At 35.4% G+C, this 23343-nt stretch overlaps 2 protein-coding genes and 1 pseudogene across 2 annotated transcripts in view; 2 read left to right on the top strand and 1 right to left on the bottom strand.

The window, feature by feature from the left end:
* The window catches only part of ANP32C (acidic nuclear phosphoprotein 32 family member C), a 37067-nt gene extending 34179 nt beyond the window's left edge, over positions 1-2888 (top strand). Inside the window, 2 exon segments of the mRNA XM_030914093.1 lie at positions 2134-2638; positions 2641-2888. Coding sequence (XP_030769953.1) covers positions 2134-2638; positions 2641-2888 — 753 coding nt within the window.
* MARCHF1 (membrane associated ring-CH-type finger 1) overlaps positions 1-23343 on the top strand; it is an 841275-nt gene that overhangs the window by 182364 nt on the left and 635568 nt on the right. The gene's annotated exons all lie outside the window — the stretch shown is intronic.
* On the bottom strand, positions 9550-21362 carry LOC104672209 (annotated as a pseudogene).

The raw sequence follows: 23343 nt of genomic DNA, 5'->3' as shown, positions 1-23343 counted from the left end.
ATCCCTCTCTCCACTTCTTTCTCTTTCCTGAATGTCCAATAAAACTGCTCCATTATTATACATCCTTCCTTCCCTGCGGTTAATATAAGCTGTTTGTTTGAGTCTGCCAATGTTTAAAACGCGATATTTACAATAAAGCTCTAAAAAATCCCATAAAACCTCAATGGGTGTCTGAGTCTAAGCTGAATCCAGGGCTTTCATTACTATTGTCTGTATCAAGGAGAGAGAGGGGGCAAATAACTCCAAAATCAGAAACTCAATTTACTCTCTTATTCTCTCTCTCTCCCTCTCTCTCTCTATCTGTGTGTGTGTGTGTGTGTGTACATTTCTATGTGTTTCACCATTTTGGTTTAATGGTGGATGGATATAGGTCAAAAGGAACTAAGAGAATAAACATTACATTGACTACCTCAAAATATTGTTCCACTACAGTTACTATAATTTGATAAGTAAATTCATGTTTCCAGTATCTTGAAGGATGCTTTTATGTTTTATGAAATGGCATAAGCAAATAGCAGGAAATAATCTAGAACTATGACTACCATTGTGTAGATACATCAGAAAGAACTAACAAATTATAAAGCAGCGAGGTGTAGTGGAAAAGCATGGACTTTAATCAAGTCAAATTTGACTTAAATCCTGGTTTGAGTACTAGCTATGCCTTGAACAGGTTTCTGAAACAGCCTAAGCTTTGATTTTCTAACATATATAATGGGGATAATAACAAAATCTGCCTGATGAGGGTTTTTTGAAAATTAACATTTTACACATTCTAGTCTTTTAAAAATACAAATTATTTTATGCCACTCTTCTGCTTTAAGTGTTTTATTTCCTTACCAATATACTCCATTACTTCTTCCTGCCTCTGCAACCATATTTCACACCACTTTTGCCCCTTACACTCTAAGATACAGTCATATGGAACATTTTATAGTTCATAATATCTACTGCATTCTCTCACTTTTGGGTTTTGGTGTAGATTATGTCCTCTGACTGGAACTCTCCCTCCACCATCTCCTTAGCTTAGACAATGCCTGTTCATCTTTCAAATTATCCAAATGTAACGACGTTTTCTTGGGCAGGCTTTCCTGATCCCCAAATCAAGGTCAACTCCCTAAGCTCTTGGCTCCCATACTGAAACTTCTTCTTATGTAATTCTCATAAACAATAGCATAATTTTTTGCATGTTTTTCTTCCCTATAAATTGCAAATTCCAGCAGAGCTGCTATATTTTCATTTCTTCCTGAGTGTTTTCCCACAAATTCTATAGCCTGTGGAAAGATTGTTTTAGGGAAATATTATTTTTTAATATAGCATATTTAGTCAGTGTAGGATATATGACTAGTACCTGCTGAAAACCATCTCGTGATCCTTGTGTAAGAACTAATTAATACTAGACATATTATTTTCCTTGTTCACTAAAAATATAAATGTCTCAGAAAGTAGAAAATTATTCCTCTCTAAATAAACATACATGCCATTCAAATTTTATTCCTCTACCATTTGCCATATCTAAACCTAGTTAGATACTTTGGTTTTAGTTATAATCTGATAGAATAGATACAACCAACATCACATGGTGAGTCCGAAGTGGAAAATTTATAATTCATTATGATACCAATAAAAGATAGATTTAGCTTTTTACAGGATTTTTTTTGGCATTTTATTCTTTCATTTGAGGGGAACTCTCACCAAATATGTCTTTCATGGTTCACTGTGTTATTTACTATCTGTGATGCATATTCTCAGGTTACTTTAAACCTAATCTATAGATTCAAAGATATCCTGTGTCAGGTCTCTAAAAGTAAAAAAGAAAAATAGGTACTTGTGAAGGCTGATTCACAGTTAGTAGTGTAGAGGGGAGTGCCTTGTGTATTCACAAATTACCAACCAGAGAATCAGATAAGATTTCCTTTAGTCACACACACCTACCTTCTTACTAGGAAGATCTACATACTTGAAAAATTGTTCTGCTTGACCCAAGTTACTTATCAATCCTTTTGTTATAATATTTGTAAATATTGGGGCTCGAGAACCGAGCGGAGCTGGTTGAGCCTTCAAAGCCCTAAAACGTGTGACCATGGGTTTGGGGTTTATGGAGCGAATTCCGCCGGCGCAGGAGCCTCTGCATAGAGAGAGCACGAGACATTGGAGATGGGCAGAAGGATTCATTTAGAGCTGCGCAACAGGGCGCCCTCTGATGTGAAATAACTTGTCCTGGACAGCAGTAGGTCGAATGAAGGCAAACTAGAAGGCCTCACAGACGACTTTGAAGAACTGGAATTCTTAAGTACAATCAACGTAGGCCTCACCTCAATCTCAAACTTACCAAAGTTAAACTAACTTAAGAAGCTTGAACTAAGAGTCTCAGGGGGCCTGGAAGTATTGGCAGAAAAGTGTCCAAACCTCACGTATCTAAATTTAAGTGGCAACAAAATTAAAGACCTCAGCACAATAGAGACACTGAAAAAGTTAGAAAGCCTCAAGAGCTTAGACCTTTTCAATTGCGAGGTAACCAACCTGAACGATTACCGAGAAAACGTGTTCAAGCTCCTCCCACAACTCACATACCTGGACGGCTATGACTGGGACGACAAGGAGGCCCCTGACTCGGATGCTGAGGGCTACGTGGAAGGCCTGTATGTGAGGAGGAGGAGGAGGAGGAAGAGACGTATGATGAAGATGCTCAGGTAGTGGAAGATGAGGAGGACAAGGAGGAGGAGGAGGAAGGTGAAGAGGAGGACGTGAGTGGAGGGGAGGAGGAGGATGAAGAAGGTTATAACGATGGAGAGATAGATGACCAGGAAGATGAAGAAGAATTTGGTGAAGAAGAAGGGGGTCAGAAGCAAAAACGAGACCCTGAAGATGAGGGAGAAGATGATGACTAAGTAGAATAACCTATTTTGAAAAATTCCTATTGTGATTTGCCTGTTTTTACCCATATCCCCTCCCCCCATCCAATCCTGCGCCCTGAAACTTATTTTTTTCTGATTGTAACGTTGCTGTGGGAACAAGAGGGGAAAAGTGTACTGGGGGTTGCGAGGGGAGGGAGGGCAGGAGGGGGTGGACTAAAATGCTATTTTTACTGCCAAAAAAATAACAATATTTGTAAATATTAACTGGGATACTAGCTTTGTAGAATGATTTCTATTATTCTCTCTCTCTCTCTTTTTTTTTTTTTTTTTTTTTTGCACATTCTCTTAAGTATAGTCCTTTTAGTCCAAGGAAAAGACACTACAATCCACTTATTAATGCTTGCTACTATGTTCAAGTAAAATAAGCTCCATGATTAAAAGAAAGGGGGGAAAGAAAATATTTACAATGAAAATGTTGCTAAAAATTTAAAATAAATTACAGTAAATGCATTGTTAAAGCAAATTCTATTTTTAAAATTTATTACTAAGGAAATAATTTGTTGCTAAAGCAAATTTTTGGAAAAATAATAATGCACTTTATACTTGATTTTATATATTAAACAATGTTGTATAAGCTTCAAATATCTCATAACTTTATTTTCAATATACTTTGGCAAAACAGTTTGAAAAATATATATTGTACCTTAGAGACTGTGAATCTATAAATTTTTTATTTAAAAGCTGAGTAAAAATGCATTGAGACAAACAACTATCATTGTACATTGAAAGATACAACCAGCGATAATTCAAATAACCGGAATGAAACTAATAGTAACATAATTAAAAACTAATAAAGAGCAGTGATTAAATGCTGTCATCAATAACACCTTTATCAGTCAAGGCATTCATGAATATAATGATTGCTGGAAAACTGCAGCATTTCAAATATATTTATGTTGAATTTTTAGCATTAATTGTGGTCTTTGTTTTTAGCATACATTTGGAGATCTCAATAAATTATAGTGATAAAGTAGTTCTTAGTATCACCTTTTTGGTCCTAATAACTCTCTTAACTAATACCATGTATAAAAAGAAAAGCATATAGAATGTCAGTAAAGACAAAAAATGATTTATAATTTTAGATTAATTCAAAACCCAGTAAGAGTAAACTCTAAGGTGTCCAACAAGCTAGGGACCATATATGAAGTGTCATTGGCTTACCTTTGTAGAACTTTATTGCTGGTCTGTATAATCTTCCTGGTCTGTTTTAGTTAGAAATTCCCTTATTTTATAGATCATGAAAATGAGACTATCAAGGTTTCAATTCTAGATCCCAAGCACAATCCAGGGAGTCATAGAGCTAGAATGAGGGCACAGATAGTAAGCCAGGGTCCCTTCTTTTTTTTATTTATTTTATTTTATTATTACTATTTTTTATTATTATACTTTATGTTCTAGGGTACATGTGCATAATGTACAGGTCCCTTCTAATGCACAACATGAGAATAACTTTCTATTTTCATTTGTCTGAGAAATTGTTGGGATAAAAAGATTCCAGAGAACTTGAGGTATATATCTTACTTAGTTTGATTATATTTTACCCAATAGCTTTGTTTAAAATATTTATAATATCCTAATATCACACTTCCCATTAACGTAAAAAATAAATTTTCTCTTTTTAATCCTTTTTTATAGTACCATAGAATTCTGAGATCTTACATGTAAAATTGCCTTTGGAAAAATATTCTCCTTTTGTTTATTTGGTAAACATATGAATGCTGGTTACAAGAAAAAAGAAAAACAAATTTCTAGGTCTTGTAGAGGGAATACAAAGATTTGGTAAAGAATAAATCATGTCCTCAAATAACTTAGAGCTAATGAGTGACTATAAAATAAAAATAAAAGACATGGATGATGCTGGAAACCATCATTCTCAGCAGACCAACACAAAGACAGAAAACCAAACACGTCACATGTTCTCACTCATAAGTAGGAGTTGAAAAATGAGAATACATGGACACAGGGAGGGGAACATCACACACTTGGGCCTGTCGGGGGATAGGGGACTAGGGGAAGCTTAGCATTAGGAGAAATACCTAATGTAGATGATGGGTTGATGGGTGCAGCAAACCTCCATGGCACATGTATACCTATTTAACAAACCTGCACTTTCTGTACATGTACCCCAGAACTTAAAGTATAATAAAAATAATAATAATTTTACTTTTCATACTAAGTGAAGTTTTCAGGTGTCTATAATGGTGTGTTAGAAATTAGCATAACACAATTTATTTTAGAATTTCTGAAATATTAAGTTTTTGAATGTCATTATTTGATATCAAATAGTTAAAACCATGCTTTTCTCGCTTTTGAAAATCCATTAAATGCATCATAGAACTTGACCTTAACATTTTTATATTAGTCAGTGCTATCCTGCTAAATTTTATTGTAAAATGACAGCATACAATTAAGAGATGCAGGCTGTGAGTGTGAAAAGTTAATTAACTGCAAGATTTTGACAGACACCAGGTAATTAAACACTAAAATGAAAATAGTTTTTTGAAAAAAATTAATTATGTTTTATTTTATATTACGATGGTAAGAAATGTGAAATGGGATGTTTTCCATTAGCTGGATTTGTTCGTCCATCATGATTGTTCTCACATTATGCTCCCAGTGAAGTCATCATGCCTTTCCCACCTGCAGTGCCCTTAATCTGTTTCTTAAAGTAATTTTAGAAATTAGAATACTGCTGTGGCATTAAAGTTTAATACTTTGTTGACACTATAGGCAGAAAAAGCTAAAAGAAAAAAATCCACACAATTAAAATTAAAATTATGTTTCTTACCTTTCTCTCTTTTCACAGAAAAAGAAATGGAGCTTGTGTGTAATGTATTCATGAGGACAAAATTTTAATTTATGATTCACTATAATGCAGTGGGAGTATTATACCTTATTGTGTCTCTACCTCAGTTTCCTGACATTTTTATGTGGTGATGATTCTGGTTGACATTACCCACTTTTGAGAGAGATAGCTCATTTTTGCTAATCTTGAACCATAGTCATCAAGACCTTTAAAATGAGTTTTAGACTAGAATGTGCTAAAAGCCCTAGAACATTAAAGCCGCTTACTAATAACTTCTAACCACAGAAATGAAACTTCTTAGGGTAAGTTAACAAAAGTCAGTTGCTTCTTATGGAGACAGCTTTTTTACTACAAGAGTCTTTGGAAATTACCTGACAAACATTGGACTATTGGTCTGAAATTTATAGATCTTTGCAGCATTCTAGTTGACAGATGCAGGGTGATTTTGGACAGCATTTGTTCATTTACCCATTCATTTTTTAAATGTTTCTTATGTCATAATAATTATTCTAGCACTGAAGATGAAATAATGAGCAGACTAGGAAACTGCCCTCATAGAACATTCACTGGATTGTCAATGCCCAGGCGGCCAGCAGCCACATTGACACATGAAGTGTATTCCACTTACTCAATTGAACAAATCCAAGTGAAGGAGTCACTGTTACTGAAGGTCCTCATTATTCCAGAAGAAGCTCTTTCATGTTCTGTGTCATGAAGCCAATACACAATATCAAAAGTGAGAGTTAAGCAGTGCAGGCTTTAGTCCAATGGCCTCAGAATTGGAGAAGTGGGAGCATAGCTTGCAAATCAACGTCATGGCTCCTGAGAACTGGGAATTTACAGATACAGGGTATCCTTAATGAAGGTGTGGGGCATTAAGAACAAGCAGAAGAATAGTCATGCTTTTTCTTGGAAAGGGACAGAGATTTGCCTGAAATCAAGGCCAGCCCTCTTTTTTGTCCTTTTTTGGCGTCTTCCAAAAAAGGTGATTAACAGTGATTGTCAAGTATCATGGCACCAGTGGGAGTGTCATTTAGTGTGAAAATTAGATAACAATGAAGCTAGAGTCCTTCAGAGGTCAAATAAGCTGCCTAAGAGATAGCCTCTGACCACAGACATCCTGTCTCCTAAAAATAAGCAGAGTTAGAGCTGAGTAAGAATTTAGCTATGTCACACAAGTGTAGGTATTTGGCAACAAGAGCCAGGTAGGGATACAGATATGTCACACAGGCACTGCAGTGGGTAACAGTATCCTCCCTCTAACTAGTCTCAGAAACTCAAATTGTGCCTAGAACTTTTCATAAGGAATGTTCTTCCAAAAAGTGCCTAGCAGAAGACAAAGGTCATTGGCATAGCAGCTATAAGTTCCAAGTATAGTGTTCTGAGTAATTTCTTAAGGGGAAGAGGACTTTCTGGCATGCCTAACTTAAATGTACCGCTAAAAATTTTATAAATGTTTCATACTTTCAAATTTTATGATTTATTGTTTTATTATCTTGTTTAGGGGGAAGGAATCCAGCAGAAGTAGCCCCAGGTGCTTCAGGAGTGACTGAAGTGTTTTTAATTCCTTCTTGTAATTTCCAGTATTATAACTTGTAACTTTCCACTTGAAACATTTGGACAAGTGGAACCCACTTTATTCTACACTGTCCAAAATGTCGCAGTTAATACTTGTTGAATGATGGAAACAAGAAGGTCAGAGACAGCTAACTTTTTGCTTTGCTGGTACTGGCTACCTGAATGATTGACTCTCTAATGAGGGCTCATGATGGAAGACTTTGCATCGTAATATTTACTTTGAAGCTGAACATAATTAATTATTCAGTTTGTGGCTTTAAAAGCTAAATTCTCCTAAACTTATATAAGTAAACAGTAAATCCTAAGGTAAAAGTAAAGCAAGGATGTATGAATTTAAAAGAATATTGTTTTAAAATATAGTCCACAAATTCCTGGTTATAGACATTATGAACTTTTAGAGTAAAATATGAATAAATATAATCCTATACTTAGCAATTTACAAATTAAGATAATCTTTATAGAAATTCTGTTCAGTTTTTAGTAATGACTATGCTCTTACTTGTTAGGAATGTACTGCAATGTCAGTTTTCTCCCTAATATTTACTTTAGAGGTATAATTGTTCTTGAGATTTTTCTTGTCATTGGTTTATGTAGGCTTATCAAATTTTTAGTTGTCATATTTTACCATTGGTTGTGTTCTATTACTAGTTTCTCCAAATAAGCTAATTACCTAAAAGCAATTCCTAAGTCATAATTATGTTACAACACATATGATATAGTAAATATTTATCATGAATAGAATTTGAGTAAAAATATAGGATGTGAATATGTATCTGTCAGCAAGTGTTATTGTAGAGATTTCTAAGAAATCCATTTAAAAATGGGGCAAATAAGAAATATGACTCTCAGAAAACTAGACTATATTGGATTCCAACAATCCATTTGCCTCGAGTTTTTAACATATTACTTATAAAACTTCCAAATTGTGATTTTTCAGAATAAGTGCAAAAATTACATTTCCCTGTACAAACTTGATTAACTCTATAGTTGTTGGTGGAGAAGGCACACAACTTTAGAGTCATCATTCAAAATTGCATTTCTCAAAGCAAAAAGAAGAATAAATAATACCATTTCCAAAAATTTTGTAGAAATAATTGCAGAGATAATTACAAATATTATACCCAGAGAGAAAACAAAATGAGTTATTGGCAACATTTCTTTGTTAAATAACAATGCATGATGACACACTAAATTAATGACATATTCTGTAAAAGTAATTACTTTCTAATATGTATTCTAACAGATACTTTATAGCTGTATTAATGTGCAGAGTATGAATTGCTCTTTGCATTTGTGCAAACACAGCATGAGGGAGGTATGCAATGGTGATTCAACTTCAGCTGTATGAAGATTAAGAAAGAACAAATTTACTTTAATTAAAAGGACTTTGCATTGACTTTCAATCCATAGTCTGAGTATTGTTTACATTGCATATTGAAGAAAATGGTGAAAATTATGATCTTGATCCAATCACTATCAGACAATGCCATTCTTTTCAGTAGGCAAAGAGATTTACACAGTTCTGTTTATCTATCCTGAGGTCAGCTGACCATTGAGGGAATGACAATTTCCTGAGTGTTTGAAATGAAACAAAGAAACAACAATAACAACAAAGAAACAACAATAACAACAAAGAAACAACAATAAAAACAATTGCTTCTTGCTACTAAAAACACAAAAAGGAGTACCATGATTTCCAGGGACATGCCCAAGTGGCTAGCTCGGTAATGTGTCCTCTGCCCTAAAAAGTCTGAAACTATTGCTTCAAGGCTGAAGGAGAAAAACTTCCTATCATGCAAATATAACAGGATTTCCTATGAAGATTAAACTCAATAGTCAAAAGTTGGACATTCTCGGATACTCTTTCTAAAAATTTTTCCTTTGAGAGAGTATTCTTTTTAGACCAGCGTAAATAACTAAAATTTATTGGTGTCACTTACGGCAGAAGAAACTTCCTACACCAGATGCACATGGCCAATTGTTAAACAGAACATTTTGAAGGTGAACACATGCCATAATCTAGGTTTTTTACCCGCTTTTTAAGATGACCAATTCTTCTGCCCCCGACCCAAAGACATGTGAGCAACTGCTAATGAAAAGCTGTAAACAGCCACTTGGGCTATAGCATTTTCAACTCCACTCTGAGGTGACGATTCCAATTACATTTGAGACTTAACTTCTCTCAATTTTTTTCTAAGGAAAGTTCCTGAGTCCAGTATTTACAATATTACAGCAGTAGCAGATCTGTGTCTACAACTCATCTTTTTCTGCTATATCCTCTTTGCTACTGGGGGAGGGCCTGCACTTTCATAGAGTTTGCTGATAATTGGCTGAAGAATTTCTTCCAGTTCCTTCTTCTTAGCTTTGAAGGCTTCACTATCAGCAGCTTGATGGCTTTCCAGCCATTCAGTCTTTTCTTCTACAGCTTTCTCCATGGTCTCCTTATCTTCAGAGGAAAGTTTACCTCCAGCTTTTCTTTCTCTTCAATCTGATTCTTTAAAGAATAGGCATAGCTTTCCAACTCATTTCTAGTATCAATGCACTCCTTAAACTTTGTGTCTTCCTCAGCAAACTTCTCAGCATCATTAACCATCCTTTTGATTTCTTCAGGTGTCAGGCGATTCTGGTCATTGGTAATTGTGATCTTATTTTTGTTCCCTGTACCCTTGTCTTCAGCTGTGACTCAAAGAATACCATTCACATCTATCTCAAAGGTGACTTCAATCTGTGGGACCCCACAAGGAGCAGGAGGAATTCCAGTCAGATCAAATATACCCAGAAGATGATTGTCTTTTGTCAGGGGTCATTCACCTTCATAGACCTTGATTGTAATGGTGGATTATCAGAAGCTGTAGAAAAGATCTGAGACTTCTTGGTAGACACCACTGTGTTCCTTGGAATCAGTTTGGTCATGACACCTCCCACAGTTTCAATACCAAGTGTAAGGGGACATACATCAAGCAGCACCAAGTCACCTGTGTCTTGATCACCAGAGAGCACATAAGCCTGGACAGCAGCACAATGCACTGCAGCTTCATCTGGGTTTATGCCACTGGATGGTTCCTTGCTATTGAAGAACTCTTTAACCAGTTGCTGAATCTTGGGAATTCGAGTAGAGCCACCAACAAGAACAATTTTATCAATATCAGACTTCTTCAAATCAGAATCTTCCAACACTTTCTGGATGGGCTTCATAGTAGATTGGAACAGATCCATGTTTAGCTCTTCAAATTTGGCTGGAGTCAGGGTCTCAGAAAAGTCTTCTCCTTCACAGAAGGAGTCAATTTCAATTCTTGCTTGATGTTGAGAAGACAGGGCCTGTCCCGCCTTTTCTACCTCTCTCTGGAGTTTCTGCACAGCTCTGTTGTCTTTCCTGACATCTTTGCCAGTCTTCTTTGTGTACAGCTTGATGAAGTGTTCCATGACACACTGGGCAAAGTCTTCTCCACCCAGATGAGTATCTCCATTAGTGGAACACCAGGATGCCTTCTCCCCCTCCATCTTATCCAGGCCATAAGTAATAGCAGCTGCCATAGGCTTATTGATGATCCTCATAACATTTAGCTCAGCAATAGTTCCAATGTCTTTAGTTGCTTGGCGTTGGGCATCATTGAAATAGGCTGGTATGGTAACAACTGCATGGGTAAACTTCTTTCTCAAATAAGCCTCAGCAGTTCATTTCATTTTAGTGAGAACCACGGCAGAAATTTCTTGAGGAGCAAATGTCTTTGTTTGCCCACCTCCAATATCAACTCAAATGTGTGGTTTAGTTTTCTTTTCAACTACCTTGAACAGCAAGAACTTGATGTCCTGCTGCACAGACAGGCCGATCCACGTGCGGCCGATGAGCCGCTTGGCGTCAAAGACCGTGTTCTCGGGGTTGGAGGTGAGCTGGTTCTTGGCGGCATCACCGATCAGATGCTCCCCTTCAAGAGTGAAGGCCACATAGGATGGCGTGATGCGGTTGCTTTGATTGTTGGCGATGATCTCCAGGCGCAGACGCAGGAGTAGCTGGTCCCCAGATCGACGCAGACCAACGTGCCCACGTCCTACTTCTTGTTCTTCTCCTCAAACGTGCCGCACCAAGCAGCAGCAGCAACGCCGCCACCAGGGAGAGCTTCGTCTTGCCAACCAGTAAGGCAGCAGCAGGCAGGGCGTTGCAGGCAGTGCAGCCACGGGCCGCAGCACAGGAGTGCAGTGTGGTTACCCACCTCTCACATTTGGAAACACCCCAGTCGTTCTTCTGTCTGTGCTATCTTGGCCAGGGTTGAGAAAGCATTTTTGTATATGTACTTGATCATATGTAAAATCCACAACCAAATGTGGCAAAAGCAGAGAGAAATAATTTCCTGGGACTATAGGCAGTCAAAAGTCAGATTTGGATTCTTTATGTTGCCCTCAGCTTTTGAGTTTTAACTGTGCGCTGCTCACTGACTTGGCATTTGAAGGAGTGCTAGAAATGGCCCTTAATGGAAAATTATAAGAAAACACCCAGAATTTCCGAGCCCATGTTCAATCTGAGTATTCCGAAGGGCTTCACAGTGTTAGAAATAATTGCCATTTACAATAATGTATAGGTTTACTAGATTTTCTAAATTGAGATTTGAAGAATCAAAAAAGATGGGGAAAATAACATACAAAACAAGCTACCTGCCATCAAGGCTGAATAGATCTATGTTGGTGAAAATAGTTATAAATAATATAATTCCTATCATTGCATGAAACAATTGTGACTAGTCACTTTTAAAGGCTATACTTTATTTTTATTACTAAAAACATTGTATTGATTTCTCTTCATTTACCTACAATTGGGGTCCGTGTTGTCAAGTGCTCAAGCTGATCCTAAGCAGCAGCAAATATTGCAGGTGCAGGTGGTCCTTGCCAAGCTTCCATTGGTTGAGCCAGTGAGGAGACAACACACCCGAATGATGTAGCTGTTCATTACTCACAGCACAGCAGACAGCATGAGCTTCAAGTTCATGTCAAATCCCCATCCCCCCGGGTCCTATGGGGGCGATGTGGAGGAAACCTGGGTAGACACTATACACATGGTGGGTCTGTGCCACAACTAAGGAGTCTTGGAAATCCCGACTTATAAGGGGACTTCAAGCATACCTACTCATCCTCCACTTTAGAGAGAGACATTATTCATATTTTATTGGTCAGGAAACCAATCTGCCCTCTGATCCAGAGGGAGACACTTTCTCTATCACCGTGAAACATCTCCAGGAGAGGAGGGAGACCTAGTTTTATGACCCTGGTGCATAAGCAAATCTGCTCCCTGCCCCCACAGCAGCTTTGTAGATTTCCATGAACAAAGCTGTCAATGTTTTTTGCTTAGAGGATGGGCAGAAATACCAAATCCTTGGAGACTATCTCTCCAACACACAAGTGTACCCAGTGCCCATAAATGGCGTTGAGGGTTGAGCAAGATCAGAAGATTATGTGCATTTCATGCAAAAAAAAAAAAAAAAAAAAAAAAAGATTGCTTCAGCCATAGTTGAAGGCAATTGATACCATCTCAAGTCATATTGTTTTTAATAATAATAATACTTACAAATAATTGATTCACAAACATGGAAACTACTTTTGACAATTTAGACATCCTTGTTCTAGGCTAGTTTTGGATACATTCCTCTCTAGTTTTGGGATTTAGTCACACACCTTCAAGGCCCTGTCCACAGGTAGCGTACTTAAGAATAGCCCTTATATTATAAAGAACCTGATAATATTTAGCTAATTAAATGGTAGGAGATAAGAATAAGAACTCTTCAGGGGTCTTTAATTTAGCTCAGAACTTAAAGAGTTCTCAAATAGCGCAACATTGCCCTGAGGCATTTATTCATGTGAGCTTCTGTCACTAAGAAAGTAAAGAAAGACCGATCTGAGCAAATCTGAGTTTTTAACTGAGAGTGGAAGAGCTTTTCCTCTTCACCTCAGATCATACTGTTTCTGCTTTTAAGAATGGAACAGTAGGGTCAGATAACACAAAAGGCACCCTTCCAAATAGAAGCCAAAAAGATTGCACTGGCTCATAGAGGCATCGCTGCTTGAATAAAAGTCAGTAGTAGGAAGTTAGAAGTGAGCAGTGTATTGGTTCTCAATTTTTTACAAAATAGAATCACATAGAGCATGGCTAAATGATATCAATTCTTTGAGGATGACAGGTTTTTTAAAAAGCAGAGCCATACACCAAAGTAACGATTAATTGAGGCAATTTTTCTACCTTCAAGAAGATCCTGAATTTAACACATTATTCACATTGGTGACTATGGGGCTTCAGAATTACTGCATTTTCAAAGATTATTAAAACCAGAAATTGGCTAGGCACAGTGGCTTATGCCTGTAATCCCAGCACTTTGGGAGGCTGAGGCTGGCAGATTACCTGAGGTCAGGAGTTGGAGACCAGCCTGGCCAACATGGCAAAACCCCATCTCTACTAAAAATACAAAAATTAGCTGGTTATGGTGGCAGGTGCCTGTAGTCTCAGCTACTCTGAACGCTGAGGCAAGAAAATCACTTGAACCTGGAGGCAGCGGTTGCAGTGAGTCAAGATCACACCACTGCACTCCAGCCTGGGAAACAAGAGCAAGACTCCATCTCAAAACAAAACAAACCAGAAATCGGCATTTGTCTTATTAAGCCCTCAGTAAAATAATAGACTCTTGCAAAGAACTTTAAATATTAGCTTGAAATGTGTGTGTGTGTGTGTGTGTGTGAGACTAGTTTTAATATCTTCTACAATTTAGAAGGAATTTTAGTGTTTACTTTTTTCTGAAAATAAGTAATTTATTTTGTATAGATCATATAGGTATCTTCTTATCTCAATGGGGGAAAAAAGTCTTTCTTTTAAACTCTCCAGAGTTTGCAGCAAATATTTTAGTTAATAGCTCTTCCTTTAGATCAACTGAGCCTCAGATGTCATGAAAACAAACATGAAGTTTAATCATTGAAATATATTACTCTTCAACGATCCTTATGTCTGTAAGTACTTAATGTTGTCTGGCAGTATATATTATTCTATAATAAAATCTGTTTTGCTAGTGTATGGTAACTATCAGATAAAACTTATTGGACGTGTGCAGAACCCAAGATTGGTTAAGTGTGGAAAGAAATTTTCCTAATGAAGTTATTGGAAATAGTGATGGCAATATTTTTGTCTTTTAAATAAAAGCTAAATTCAAACAAATATAACCATTCACTCAGATGCCTTATGTGTGCTATAATATTTATCTGAAAATATTAGTATTAGAGTCTTAACTAAAACTAATGTAGTTGCTAACACAACATACAGCAAATGCAGAAATAACTGTCAGAGTTGAGGTTTACTGACATTTTTGCCCATTCCCAACACCCATCCTGGGCATCAAAATGTAATTCTTCAGGAGTTCTGTGAGGAAAATAAAATGGATTTGTCTAGAATGACCTACTTTATATCGTTAATGCACATTTTAAAAATTTTGTTTTGCTTTTTAAATCCTTATGTCTCATTAAAATTGTGATTAAATATACACAATATGAAATTTACCATCTTAATCATTTTGCATAGTTCAGTGACATTAAGTACATTCACTTAGTTGTGCCACTGTCACTACCAGCCATCCAAATAACTCTTTTCATTTTGCTGTACCAATATTTTTAGACAACATACTCTATGTAGGTGTGGGTATTGGGATCTATTTATAATTACTAAGAATCTTGGAATTACATTTAGGCATTATGGCTAGCTGAGACTACACGGACAGGTCTGATGAGGCTTGGGCCTTTCCTGTGTATCTCAAATGGTCAGGTCAACATTGGGAGTTGATCATTACTTTAGGGGTCATACCACCAAGGGATTTCATGTTTGATTATGTTATTGTTTAAGTATACCATTCTGTATGAGTCTTTATCAACTAATTTCTATGGAGGTTTGTTTTCTATCAATAGGCTAGGCAAACTTCTTGCTACTATTTAACTGGTGTAACCCTTTCTATTTCAGGCACAATGCATGTCCATCAGTGCAGAGTATATCCTTTTGTGTTTTGTGTGTGAAACTATGGACATGTAATTCTTTTGGTAGAATTTTAGCTTCAATGTGGAAGCTAAAAGTGGATAACTATTCACCACATAGGTGATATGGAAAGGTTGAAAAGAGGTATGTGGCAAAAGCATATAGATAATATTTGAGGGAGATACTGTTTTGTCAGTTTATTTCAAATCAAATATTGTAAATTTGTACCTATAATCAATGGGGTGAGTGAAGAGATAGAAATGTAAATGGAAAACTGAAGACTTATATAGGGAAAAAGTTGTAAAATTTCATATTGCGGTGTTGAGCAAACCAGCTTTACATTTTATGAGTTTCTGCCACTGTTGTATTGAGAATATCTATATCTGAACCTCAGGGTTTTTAAAAAATTTCTTATGATTTCCCATTATTGCCTCCCTCCCACCAAGGAATTATAGATTTCATACAAGACTTTGAAGATTCTACTCCAAGAGGCTGGCATGTTCTAAAGGGAAACCTCTTCCTGGAGCACTTTCGTTCTTCTTACCTCTTTCCTCTGCTTCCTCCTTCAGTGGACTAAGGGCCAGTAGTTTTCTTTCCTACCTCTTCCTAAGTGTCACTTTCCTATGATGATTTTTTTTCTTTTCGTCTCTCCTAGACTTGATTAAATGTCCCTGTTATATGCTCCCATAAAATCCTGACCTTTTTCTCTCATGAATTTCATTGCACTTTATTTGAATCAGGGTTATGGTTGGCTTCTTCTTCTGCTGTATTTTACATTACATGATGGTGGTTACCTGCTTATCTTGTCAATGCTGCATCACCCAGCACTATGCATGGTATCCGGCATCAGCCTGGAATAATTTTGGCTCCAAAAGTTAAAAATGTACGTTTAAACAAAGCAATAAAACTTCCAGAAGAAAACGTAGGATATTTATTTATAACCACAGAGTGAGAAGGCTTTTCTGGCATTCAAGATTAAGAAAATTGAAAGAAAAGATTGATGCTTTTGACCACATAAAAATTAGAAGCTTTTATATAGCAAGAGATCTCACAAAGTCAAAAGGTAAGTGACAAAATGGGGAAAAGATTTTCTACACAAACAAAACATTATAAAGAAATAGACCAAATACTCAGTGGATCAAAAGTAAAGATTTGAACAGATAATTCTCAAATACCACTTTTTATGCATTACCTTGGGAAAGTTAAAAGATCAATTATACATTCATTTGGCAATAATCAGTGTGACTGTGTAGAGTGAATTGAATTGGATTGGGTAGGTGGGAATAGAGACTTGAGGCGAGTTTTTAATGTATGTTGCTTTTTAACATTTTACTTTTTGAATCCTGAAGTCATATAACCTGTTAAAATTTAGTGATCAAACAATTGGAGAATGGAAAAAGTTAACAGCTGTAAAAATATAAAATACGAGGCAAGTATAAGAACTAGAACTTTTTAGTATTAGGCTGAGGGAAGTTAAGGCTAAATTGGTAATAGTCTTTAAGTTTAAATGCTTCAGCTTAAAAATAAGGGATTCATACTTTGATCTCTTGGTCACTTCAAATTCTGAGACTCTATCATTTGACATGAATGGTTTGTTTAAAATAAGAAGTCTTATGTCTAGATATTTTCTATCTCCATTAAGAACAGCACAAAAATGTGAACTTAAATTTTCAGAGGAAAAATGTGAGGTTGGAAAACTATAAAGAATATCAAATTACTAATTTCTAATAACAGGAGTCTTCACTTGCATATATTGAGCATCACTATGTAGCTGACTTTGGGAGCTTCTTCTTTGTTTAATTTAGAATTATTTATTTAATTTAAAATATACAATTGTAAAATATGTGTAACAGTATTTTAACTGTTTTTTCTTGCACATACATCAGATGCTTTTATAAATGTACATGTAAACACTAAAAATGTGTATATGTTATATGTTATCAATACATGTATAGAAGGAAGGAAGGAAGGAAGGAAGGAAGGAAGGAAGGAAGGAAGGAAGGAGAGAGATGATATTCTTTGAAAAAAATGAACTTCTATTTCTCTGCAAGTTGCTTTTTTCGCTTACTAATATGCCTTGCTTTCTCTGATACCTATATACCTAACTTAGAAAACACATACTGTACAATTCTTGCTTTTAAACCTTAACAAGGTCAGTTTTATTTTTGAAAATATTTTATAGAAATATTTAAAAATTGCTATATATTTATTAGTCGTTTAGTGATTATATTTTTAAATATTTTCTAAATTATTCTATATTCACTGTATTGATCTGTGGCAGGCTCTCATTATACTATGTGGTCTAGGAAGTGCACAGAGATCTAGAGGGAGCCAGATTATGTCTACATATTAATGTCTTTATGAAAAACCTATTAGTGTTTCATAGCTATTAATTGTTTGTCAATGTAATGTTTGTGTATTTCATTCATTAGTTTATGTTAATGAATTTCAGAGAAAATGAAGAGAAAAAAACACTTTTTACCTGAAGTTCTAATTGTACAGCATGAATTGTCTATTATAGGTTGTATGCATGATTGAGTCCCAAAAGAAAAAGCTGACACTGGCAAATGATTTAATTTTGTCTACATTCAGATAATTTATAATGTGATACTAAAAATAGAATTTCAAGCAACTGTGGCATAGTCCTTAGCTAAAATACATTAACTTCAAACCAAATTTAAAAATAACAGTAGTTCATGGACTGTGTTGCCACAATATAAAAAGAAGATCATAAATCTAAGGAAGAATTATTTATAGAAAATCTTTGAGCTAGGGCTATATTGTCATGTTCTAAGCAGCACTTAACACATCTATTTGATGGAACTAAAAATATAATCACCTTCCCGAAGAAGCATCATAATTTAGCACTGTTCATTATAGAAAAGTTATCAAAAAACTGTCATGGAAATAAATAACTTGGAATGGTACTATTTTGGGGGGTTTTATTTTGTAAGATTTTAGAATTTTATTAGAATGCCTCTTCTGTGTCTTCAAATTGGAGTCCTTTCTTTGTCTATTCCCTAGCATGAAATTAGTTATACTTCTTGACCATAGTTAATATAACTTGTTATGCCTTAGTGTGTGCTAAAAATTAGATATACATTGTGTATATAGTGTGCTTGTGTGTATATATATAATTGTGTGTGTCTTGTGTATATGTATACACATATATGTGATACACACATTATATATGAGATACAAAAAGATACACAAGACCATGAAAGTCTTAAAAAGAAAAATTTTATCTAATTTGGGAGCTAAAATTGAAGGGAGAGTAGGAGTTAATTAGTCAAAGGAGGTCAATGTATTTAGGCAGAGGGCGTATTCATACAAATGTTTTGTGGAGGGAGAAGCTTGGTGGGTGTGAGGAGATAAAGAAGGCTTAGGTGGCTAAAGTGGGAGAGGCAATGGGGACCCCACACTGTGGGAGCTTGCAAGACAGACTAAGATTTTGTTTTTCTCCTATGAGCAGTGGGACTCCAGTAAAATAGGATTTTAAATAAGGAAATGAGATGATGAGACTTTTACTTTGAGAAGATTTCTCTGGTTGCAGAATTGAAAACAAGTTTTAGGAAGGTAAATGTTGTTTAGAATGGATATTAAGTAGCCTAGTGAGAAGGCTGTTGCATGATTCAGGTGAGAGATGGCAGGTTGGACTAGAGCAATGGAGATAAAGATGGCAAGTGGATGTAGCAGTTCTGATGACATTTTCTCCTTAAACACCAAATTCTACATTGGTCTAAACTGTATTACTTATTACTTACTAAATCTTACAAAATGGTAAGAGTTAGAGTGCCTTGCAAGAGATTATTAACATAAATGTCTCTGAGGATTAGGGTGAATTTTGGATGCCCAGACTCATATTCAGCTGTCTTGACATAAATAAAACATTATCTGCTTAAAGATGATATATCACTGTCTCCTCTGCTGCATAATCCCTCCCTTTATAAAAAATAAAGGAGCACCATGCCAGTTCTCATATTTTAATAAAACTTAAGCCTTGAAATATTTTATCGTTACCAAGCTCCATATAATTTTCAGTCAATGCAACTCTGAAATAAATTTTAAAGTTATTAGATGAATATTAAACGGACAGCTAGAATACTATTAGGTAGCAATTTTATATAATTGACCTTCTTGAAAGGTTAGTTGCACTAATCTTCCATCTTAGGCAAGAGTATTTTACAAACACTTATGCAAAAGTTCAAGTGACATAAAATTCTTTAAATTCAGCATATGCTGAATTTATCTAATAACTCTATATTTATTATATCCAACAAAAATTACCAGCACAGAAGCTATAATTCAATATAAATTCCTGCATTAAAAAATGTATAACTCTGTGCCTAATCATGAATTTTTTTCACAATTAAGCATTGGGAAAATTTTGTCTTTTTAAATTCAGTGCTTTTACTACTAAAGGATATGACTTTTATTAAAGTCCTGTAATTTCAATCAAGAAACAGTTAATCAGCATTTGCAAAGTACAAAGATAAGTCACTGCTAGAGAGTCAGTGGTGAATGAACCCAAATGTCCAATATCAGAAGTTTTACCATCTAGTATGGAGTTAATTTTTTCCTAGTATATCCTTGCCATAAACATTTAGCCAGTATTCAAATTCTCCCTCTGGAAATTATTAAAATATTCTTAGACTGAGCAAAACTTTCTTCTCAGTATTTTTCCTGACTTGTTTAGTATTACTATAGGTTATAGGTCATCTAATTGTTTTTATGCAAATCAAAATTTTCTTTTTTTAAAAAAGAGACTTTGCCACATGGAGAGTAATTAACTACAAATGAGAAGACATATTAATAGTATCTTATAAAAAGGATATTTGTCATATTATCCTATAAGAAAGGATGAATGTGCAAAGTTTTCTCATTAAAGTACCCTTTCCAGCCTCTACAATTATGTGTGTGTGTATTTTAAATCCAAGTAATTAATTTTTTGAAGTGACGTTTATTACATCAACTGACATTAATTAGGAAAATTGTATTTTCATTGGTTTCTGTAGCACTTTGGGAACATATTGTGTTTCTGAAACTATTCAATATTATTGTATTAGTGTATTATTTACTAATCCATATAAACTTACTACTATTTTCCTTTGTTTGTTCAAATATTACATACTTTGTCATAAGAATATGGCTACAAGAAATTCCAAATGAAATCACAATACTGAGCTAGTGACAAATGGTGTCTATTATTTTTCAATTTTAGCTTAATAAGAGTTTACTATGTGCAGAATCCTGTACTAGTGTAGAGAAGAAATCACAACCCCTCCTTTGCATAGTTCCATTAAAAAGGTGGAAAAAAATAATCTCCCTCTATCTCATTACCAGCTCCTTCTGCTCCCTGGGATTATGCCCCTGGTAAACTCAGTGCTCATTGATAAACCACTTATAGAATCAGAAGACTCCCAGCAACAGTATCAGGAGGAGAACATAATCTCATCCCACAGCCACACTGCCCGCCAACACAGGGAGAGTCTGCGTGCCACATGGTGTTCTCTATAAACTGCAGCCCTGAACTTTTTCTCTAGGTGGTATCATTTCATCTTGGGGTTGTGGTGGTTCTAGGGGAAGAAAGATCAGCAGCTGTGATGCCAGGTTTTTCAACTCATGGGAGAAAGGCTTCTCCTTTTTTTGATAATTTTCATTTTCCCTAGGCCTTTGTATGATTATCTTCTTATATTTTTATTTTTAACCTCAAGCCATATTTTTAATTTAATTACTATAGTAAAATATACCAGCATTTTTGAAATAAGTCAAAATTTTATTATTATTAGATGTTAAGCTCCATTTTAACAGAGAAAATATGAACCCATCCAAATATAGCATACTAATTAACACTGTAGTGATATTTAAGTATTCATATACCAATAGTACCATCAGTACTCGGTAATGTAATCTAGGAGCTTGGACTTCTTAGGTCTGATGGAAAGTACAGACCCAATTATAATTGTTTCTCTGTTACCTCATTAACTAAAATTGTTAAGGGAGGTGAAGAAACCTCACTTACATTATATCCAACTTGCACTCTTTCCTGCAACCAGACTGATTTTTCCATGTTCCTCCAAAAAGCCCAGATCTTTACTGGACACATAATTTTGCTCCTGCACTTTCTCCTTGTGTTTACCTATCCCTCAGTCAGGCCTCTGTTTAAGAGTCACCTCTGTCCAGAGACTTTTCTGTCTCTTCTGGCTGTACAAGGTTGAGCAGGTGGGGAGTTAGGCATCTCCAAACTAAAGTTACTTGGTACAAAGACTTTATCCCTTTCCTAACACGACAATACAGTCATTGACACCATTAGGTCCAAAGCTACCAGCAAGATGATGTAACTTTATTATATTGAAGTTATTTGGATTTAGATATATGTACTGTTTTTTGAATTAGGAATGTGATTGGGTTCAAGGATGCATTTTCAGAAAACTGAGGTCTTACGTGTAAAATAAGACCATCACTGCACATCAGTACTGTGTTATAGATTAATAAAAGAGCACATTTCAGTGACATTCTGTGTAGGACAGATTGGCAGATTGTTATGCCTAAGGTTCATGATGGTGGGATTACTGTCTCTCTCAGACCAAAACAGATGCAGTGCTTCTTGTGATGTGACAGATGCAGAAGCAGACTTTTAGCTACATTCTTTCTCTGTGTCTATCTCTGTCTGTCTTTATCTCTCTCTCTCTCTGTGTTTCTTTCTCTTTCACACACACACTGAGATTGAGAGATGAGAGAGAGAAATACTGCATGCATGTTTGCATGACATTTTACCTGAAATTATGAAAGTTGTAACCCTTAGTTTTCCCTGGGTTTGGGACCATCCATTTTTCTTCTTAAGTATGTCACTTACTACTATCAATATTAAAGCTTGCTTTTGTTTAACTCATATCCGATAAGTCTGCATTCTCCATTAAAAAACCTACCTTGTTAGATGAAAAAGAACTTGTCCTTAGTTTTACCTTAAAAGCAGAAAAAAAAAATCTATATTGAGTCTCTAAAAGAGTAGATGACATTGACTTCATTCCACAATAATCTCCTTTGTCATTTACAAGCCGTGCAGTTCTCCGTGCATGGTAATTGCACCAGCTGAGAAATCAAAGAACCTTGATTTTATGTTCAGTTCTGTCCCTTATTTATTGTGTGATTTAGGTAAATTACTTCTTTAAATCTTGGTCTTATTATTTAAAAAAGAATTTCTCTTTTGGCCATAGGAAAGTTACTTGTATAAAATAGTGCATGTGAGATTATTCATTGATCAAATCACTTGATAAGGATTTATGAGTCGTTTCTATGTGCCAGTATTGTTCCAGATGCCAGAGGTACAGCACAAAAGAACACAAATGTCCTACTCCCTTCTAGCTTCACTGCAGTACACTTGAAACTATTAAGGGCTATATTAAGGAAAATATCAGAAAAGGCTGTGTAAATCATTTAATTAAGCTGTTGTTTCCATTGGGAATAAGAAACATGCTTAATTCCATCATTCATATATATAGAGAGAGCACAAGGTACTCAAATAAGAATCAAACTGAGTTTAAGAAAAAAATCAAGAAAAATCTAAGAATAAAATTTAGGAATCAGAAGGCCTAATGACTATTCACAGAGTAAGTTGTTTCAGACACTCAGTGTGTTTCCTGAGAAACCTATCACTTGGTTATTTAGTGTCATAGAAGGACTATAAAATTAAAGCCCTTACTAGTGGAGCTAATGATATTTCCACAAGGCAGCTGTGTGAAAAAAATAAAATTAGCAGCACAAAAACGAACTATCTCTATCCTTCTCAGAAAAGCTGCATCTTAGATTCCTAAATTCTTAGGGCAGGAGCATATTAATTCTGATAATTATTTGGTTCTCTGATTTCATAATTCTGTACTCCTGTATCTTTTTTGTCACTAGGGAGTTAATTTTAGGCCAATTAAATATTAGGATTGCTAAGGGGTTTGGTATTACCTGAAGTCATTTAAAAATGGGATGACTTATTTTTCCCTTGTGATATGCATCAGTCTGAACAGAAAAAAATCCATAGCAAATATGTTGATACCTTT

This window comes from Rhinopithecus roxellana, chromosome 2 (genome assembly GCF_007565055.1).
Source record: "Rhinopithecus roxellana isolate Shanxi Qingling chromosome 2, ASM756505v1, whole genome shotgun sequence".
NCBI classification, from domain to species: domain Eukaryota; kingdom Metazoa; phylum Chordata; class Mammalia; order Primates; family Cercopithecidae; genus Rhinopithecus; species Rhinopithecus roxellana.
This window is presented reverse-complemented; position numbering and strand designations above follow the sequence as displayed.